The sequence below is a fragment of the Hyperoodon ampullatus genome (genome assembly GCF_949752795.1).
Source record: "Hyperoodon ampullatus genome assembly, chromosome: 2".
Taxonomy (NCBI): domain Eukaryota; kingdom Metazoa; phylum Chordata; class Mammalia; order Artiodactyla; family Ziphiidae; genus Hyperoodon; species Hyperoodon ampullatus.
The window spans coordinates 14397123-14402974 of record NC_136915.1 but is presented as its reverse complement, the minus strand read 5'-3'; the positions used below and the strand labels follow the sequence as shown (position 1 = coordinate 14402974).

Below are 5852 nucleotides of genomic sequence, written 5' to 3'. Positions count from 1 at the left end.
ACCCAACTTCGGCCGCTTACCAGAAAAAAAAAAATTTGTTAAATAAATAGTAAGTTAGAACTCCTTTCTCTGTATTAGTTAGAATGAGCAAAAAGCTGCTGTAACAACCCCCAAAGCCCAGTGGCTGAACAGAGTAGATTCTTCCTCACGTCCCAGTGCAGTGCAGGCTGGTGGGACTGGGTGAGGCTGGGGAGCGGGTTCTGCTCCACTCAGTCAGCTTGCCTCCTTCCACCTGCTACTCTGCCCCTCCCCCATTAGATCCGCTGCATCCCACAGGCTGATGAGGCTATTTTAAGGATCAGGCACCCACTGAACTAGCCAGAATCTATCTGTGGTCAGCCCTACCTAACTACGAGGACACTGGGAAGGGTGACCTCACAATGTGCTGAGGAGGGAGGGGGCACAGTCACCATGGTCGCCAGCAATCTCCATCTCGGTCCACCCCATCCAAAATAGGCATCCCTCCACCACCCAGATCATGTGACCTTGTAACATTTAATTCATTTTATTCATCATCATCTGACATAGATTTCCCTACAGGCACACCTCATTTTCTTGTGCTTCACTTTACTGTGCTTCACAAATAATTGTGGGGGTTTTTTGGTGTCTTTTTTTTTTTTCAAACTCATTTGTGGCAACCCTGTGTTGAGCAAGTCTACAGGCGCCACTCTTCCAACAGGATTTGCTCACTTCATGTCTCTGTATCACAGTTTGGCAATTCTCGCAATCTTTCAAACTTCTTCATTATTATTATTTTATTTGTTATGGTGATCTGTGATCTTTGATGTTACTACTACAATTTGTTGAAGGCTCAGATGAGAGCATCTTTTAGCAATAAAGTATTTTTAAATTAAGGCATGTATTTTTTTAGATGTAATGCTATTATACACTTAGTAGCCTATAGTCTAGTGTAAACATAACTTTTATATGCACTGGGAAACCAAAAAATTCATGGGGCTCTCTTTTTTTGTGATATTCGCTTTATCGCAGTGATGTGGAACTGAACCCTCAGCATCGCCCAGGTCTGCCTGTATCTATCGCCTGTGCCCTCACAGCAGATGACAATCTCCTGAAACCAGAAACCTCATGTATCTTTTTCACCTAGTGCCTAGAGTAATACCAGGCACATAGCAGTTCTCCAATATTTACTGAATAAATATTACACTAATAGGAACGCTAACTTCAGCAGAGTACTGGGACGTGCGGGATGAATGGGGAGAACGTGGCAATGGAAGAAGGATGCTCCAGGCCCTCATCCATTCTGCTCAGTGGGAAGCACTGTTCACAGGTCTCCAAAGTCCTCAGGGGCTTCCCTGGCCCGACCCTGGCACTCACATACTCACGTTCCCTGGGTCCCCCCAAAGGGACTGCCCACCCTACCCCCATCCATCACAGAAGGCAGCACTTTCAAACAAGTTCTTTATTTGCATAGAGAAAACAAGACCCTGGCCAGGGGCCCAAGGGCCAAAAGGGCACTCCAGGCTACCTGCACCAACTCCTCCCCAGCCAATGAGAGGATGGAGGTCTAGAAACGTCAACTCTCCCCATCCCCACCCTCCCTATCCCCTACTCAAAAATAATTCTCTCTTGCCCCAGTTAAAACCTACTCAACCAAAAGAATGGGACAACCCAAGAGAGATGCCAGGACAAATAAGTAGCTATTAAGCATGGAGACGGCAGCTGGCCGCTCCCATCCCAGGGACACACCACCCCCCTGGAAGGTTTCCAGGGATGACACCCTGTCTTCCCATGGGTTGGATCCCACTCCTGAAACAAGATAAAACCCTAGAACCTAAAAAAAACCCCTCATGACCTTTGAATTCCAAAGCCAGCTAACCCCATCCCGGCCCAGCCCCTTTTGCTGAAATGAATCCACCCATGCCTAGCTGATGGGAGCTGGGTTCCAGGAGCAAGCCAGCCCATCACAGCTTGAAACTCTCATCATACTCCTCTTTGGTCATCCACTTAGACTTGTAAGTCGACAGATGAGCCACTACAGACGCTCCTAGCCAGACACTAAAGTTCCTGTTGGAACCCACCCACATGGTGGTCTTGATGGAGGAGAAATGATCAGCGATCAGCCCGTACAGACGCTTGGTGAAGCCAGGATAGAGGCTGTTGCCCCCACAGGCCATCAGGTGGGAGAGGAGCAGAGGGTGCATGGAGACCTCGCAGGTCTCGATGGAATCCAGGACGGCCTGGGAGATGCTGGGCCCTTGCAGGTCGAACACCTCGGGGCTGAAGAACATCTCAGGAGCCAGCCGCTGCATGGGGGTCAGCTCCACAGGGGTGCCATCCGGGAGATGATAGGCGTTATTCTCATCGGAGCCTTTCGGCAGGCTCTGATAAAAGTCCAGGGCCTCCCCCAGATTCTGTGGCACGTAGCACTTGGTCATCTGAGTGGTGGTCACCGTATCCAGCTGAAACAGGTTGTGTAGATTGTAATCTTCCTTAAAGAGGCTCTTGAAGAGATAGGCCGACAGATCCTGGCCTCCAAACTCCAGCACCCTAGCACTGGACCATAAGGGGCAGCCCAGATGGAAAGGCTGCACGCGGGTCAGGCTGTAGCCTGAATCTACCACCACGCCGGTCAGGAGGCCAGAGGAATACAGGGACATCTCCAGCTGGTCAGCCAGGAGGATGGACGGCACATCCAGTAACTCAAACATAATCTGCAAGAAGGGAGAAGACGGACACTCAGGGTATTTACCCCGAAGTGTCCCAATCCATTTCTGTTTTCCCCAAGACCTCACTGCACATCTGCTCGCAAAGTTGAAGTCGGCACAGACCTGTGTCCTGCAGGGACTGGTTGGCCCCTTGGAGCTCATGCTGGGGGAATAAGGGAAGGGCTCTGGAGGACTAGAAAGAGCCAGATTGGCCCTTGGGAGCTTGCTTGATGATGGCCTTTCAGAGGACCATTTTGGTGGAGGGGTGGGAAAAGACCTCAGCCTGTGAGAAAGGGCGCTGAGATGCCTAGTTATGTGAGCACTGGGGACACAAGTGGCGGCCATAGTCAAGGGCCAGATTTCCAGCCTGAAATGATTTATTTAGAAGAAAGAGATGAGAGAAGAAACAAGTGCTGAATCCCCAAGTTTCTGACACTACAGATGCAGAAAGGCTGTAACAGCCCATCCTTCTGTAGCCTTTGGCCACTTACGCGCCTTTGCAGGCCCCGGCAGGTCTACCTTCACCCCTCAGTGGGAGGGACCTCCCTCCATTCCCACGCTCAGAATATTGTCCCCTCACCATCCATTCCCCAAATAGAATAGAAGCCAAGGTCCTCTTTTTCAAACAGAAAATCAAACATGACTCCCCTAAACCCACTTAAAGCCCCCCAGGAGCTGCTTATTCACTCAGACCAGAGGTTGGGAAGCATTTTCCGTAAACGGCTCAGGATGCCAGATGTAGCAAATAAAAATACAAGATGCCCAATTAAATCTGAATTTCAGATTGACAACAAATAATGTTTTAGTATATCCCATGCAATATTTGAGACATACTTATACTAAAACATTATTTGCTGTTGATTTGAATTTCAAATCTATCATGTATTTTATCTAGCGAATCTACAACAGTAAATATTTTAGGTTTTACAAGCTATAGTCCCTGTACAACTATTTAGTTTTGCTGTTGCAGTGTGAAAACAGCCATAGACTATATGTAAATGAGTGGGCGTGGCTATGTTCCAACAAAACTTTCTTTATAAAGACAGATGGTGGGCCACATTTGGCCCACCAGCTATAGTTTGCCAACCCTTGATTTAGAGTAAAATCCAACCACGTCCCATAGCCTACCAGGCCTATGAGGTCCAGCCCCTGTAAACCTCACCTTCCTGTCTCTCTCTTGCCACCCTCCCTAGTTTGCTGAGCTCCAGCCTCACTGGGAGAAATCACCTTCTCAGAGAAGCCTTCCCTGATCACCCTCTTCAAAGGGACACTCCCCTTCTTCCCCCCAGTCAGTTATCACTCCATTTCGTTTCTAGAACTGATTACCACCTAAAATTCTTATTTGTTAACTTATTCATGGTCAAGTCTTCTCCCAGAACGTAAGCTCTTTGAGGGCCAGAATATGATCTGTGAACATTTATGGAATCCATGAGCATCCAGCGTCCCTCCCACCCCTGGTAGCACCCTGTTCACAGAGCATTTTACCTGCTGTGTCTCTTTCTGCCGGAAGAGCCTCTGTGAGCCCCCTCTCGCCTAACACAAGTGCCAGGCACACACTAGCTATTCAGTAAGTATTCGTGGGGCGAATTATTTAGAAAGCAGAGTTCCTGATGCCCATTCCTGTCTGAACACAAAGTGCCAGGCTGTTCCCTGCTCCCTGGTGAGGGCAGCCCTGAGAAGACCTTACCTCCAGGGTCTTCTGACGGTCCGCAGGCTCCCTCTGGGGGAACTCTGTGATCATCACAGGGGAGTCCTCATTCTGCAGCCTGTGTTTCTCTAGGACAAATGACCAGATGTGCTCCACACCCTCCCAGTTGAGGACACGGCCACGGTGGATGGGGTAGCTAAAGGTGTCGGGACGGCAAATATCGATGCCTAGGCTCACGCGCCGCCGGGCATAGCTGGGGCCAGGATTCTCCCTGCAAGGGATGTAATTCACGATGCTCGGGAAGACCATCTGGGGCTCATTGAACCCCGACAAGCCAGCCTTCAGAAAGCCAGAGCCGTGGTCGATGATGATGGTTCTTGTAGCCATGGCGGAGGCAGAGGTGGGAGGTCTGCTAGATTCAGCTCCTCGAGGATGTATGGCAAAGCAGGGCCACCTGTGGAGGGAAAGGATGGGGGTGATTTGTGAACCCATTCTAGGCCCCCATTGGCTTCTCCACCCCAGAATCAAACCTCAGGCTCCCCTGAGCCCGTCCCCCTTTCAAGCCTTTGCACAAGCTGTAAACCGCACCTGGAATGTTCTTCCCATCCCAAACTCCTAGTCATCCTGTAGAACCCACCTAACAGGCCCCACCTGGGAAGTCCTGCCAACCTCCCCACTACTTCCCACCAAGCTTCTCCCTCTGCATTTGGCACACTCGTCTGTACCAGGTGGGCACTTCTGTTCCCAGAGGCCCACTTACAATTTGCAGACTTGCAAGAAGCTTGTCACATAGGAACTACTTGGTGGACTTTGGCTGCCTGATTGAGGACACATGGAAGATGAACCATCAGCCTCGGGGACCACTGCCCTCAACAATTATAGTGTAAGAGCAGGAGCAGCAGTAGTACTTGTGACTACGACAACGACAGCTATGGCTACCATCTCAGGAGTACATACCCTCTCATCTATCTAGTGCTATGAGGAACACTTGAATTTTAGGTTTAACTGTGCAAAATTATCATGTGTGTCCATCAAAAATGACCAAATATCAGCAATTTCATAGGGTTTGACCTCATAAATGGTCTCATTTCATTTTCATCATGATCTATAAGGAGGGTACCATTATTACACTCATTTTATAGATAAGGAAACTGAGGCACAGAGAGATTAAAGTTACCTTCCCAGGGCCACACAACTAACAAAAGCAGGGCCAAGGCTTAAAGCCAAACCAGATTCCAAAGACCACACTCTGAACATCAGGCCAGGCTGATGAGAAGATATGGATTTTGAGTATGTGCTGAGCAGCTAACATTTTATATACAGGAGGCTATAAGCGGGACATCTAATCATGACTGTGGTCAGTTTCCTTATCTGTAAAGTGGGAGGGGAATAATAACCACATGTTGAAAAGGTAGGTGTGGTCACTGCCTGATTTCCAGACTTTATAAAACTACAGTAGCCAGGACAACGTGGTATCAGTGAAAGGATAATCACATAGATCCATGGGACAGAGTGGAGAGCCCAGAAATAGGTCCACA

At 49.0% G+C, this 5852-nt stretch overlaps 1 protein-coding gene across 1 annotated transcript; it reads right to left on the bottom strand.

Moving 5' to 3' along the window:
* Positions 1-1922: 1922 nt before the first annotated feature.
* ACTL8 (actin like 8) lies at positions 1923-4701 on the bottom strand (the record flags this gene model as incomplete). The annotated part of the gene is made up of 2 exons (XM_079720054.1): positions 1923-2672; positions 4354-4701. The coding sequence occupies 2 exons, from the start codon at positions 4699-4701 to the stop codon at positions 1923-1925; spliced, it is 1098 nt and encodes a 365-aa protein (XP_079576180.1).
* Between the last annotated feature and the right edge of the window lie 1151 nt (positions 4702-5852).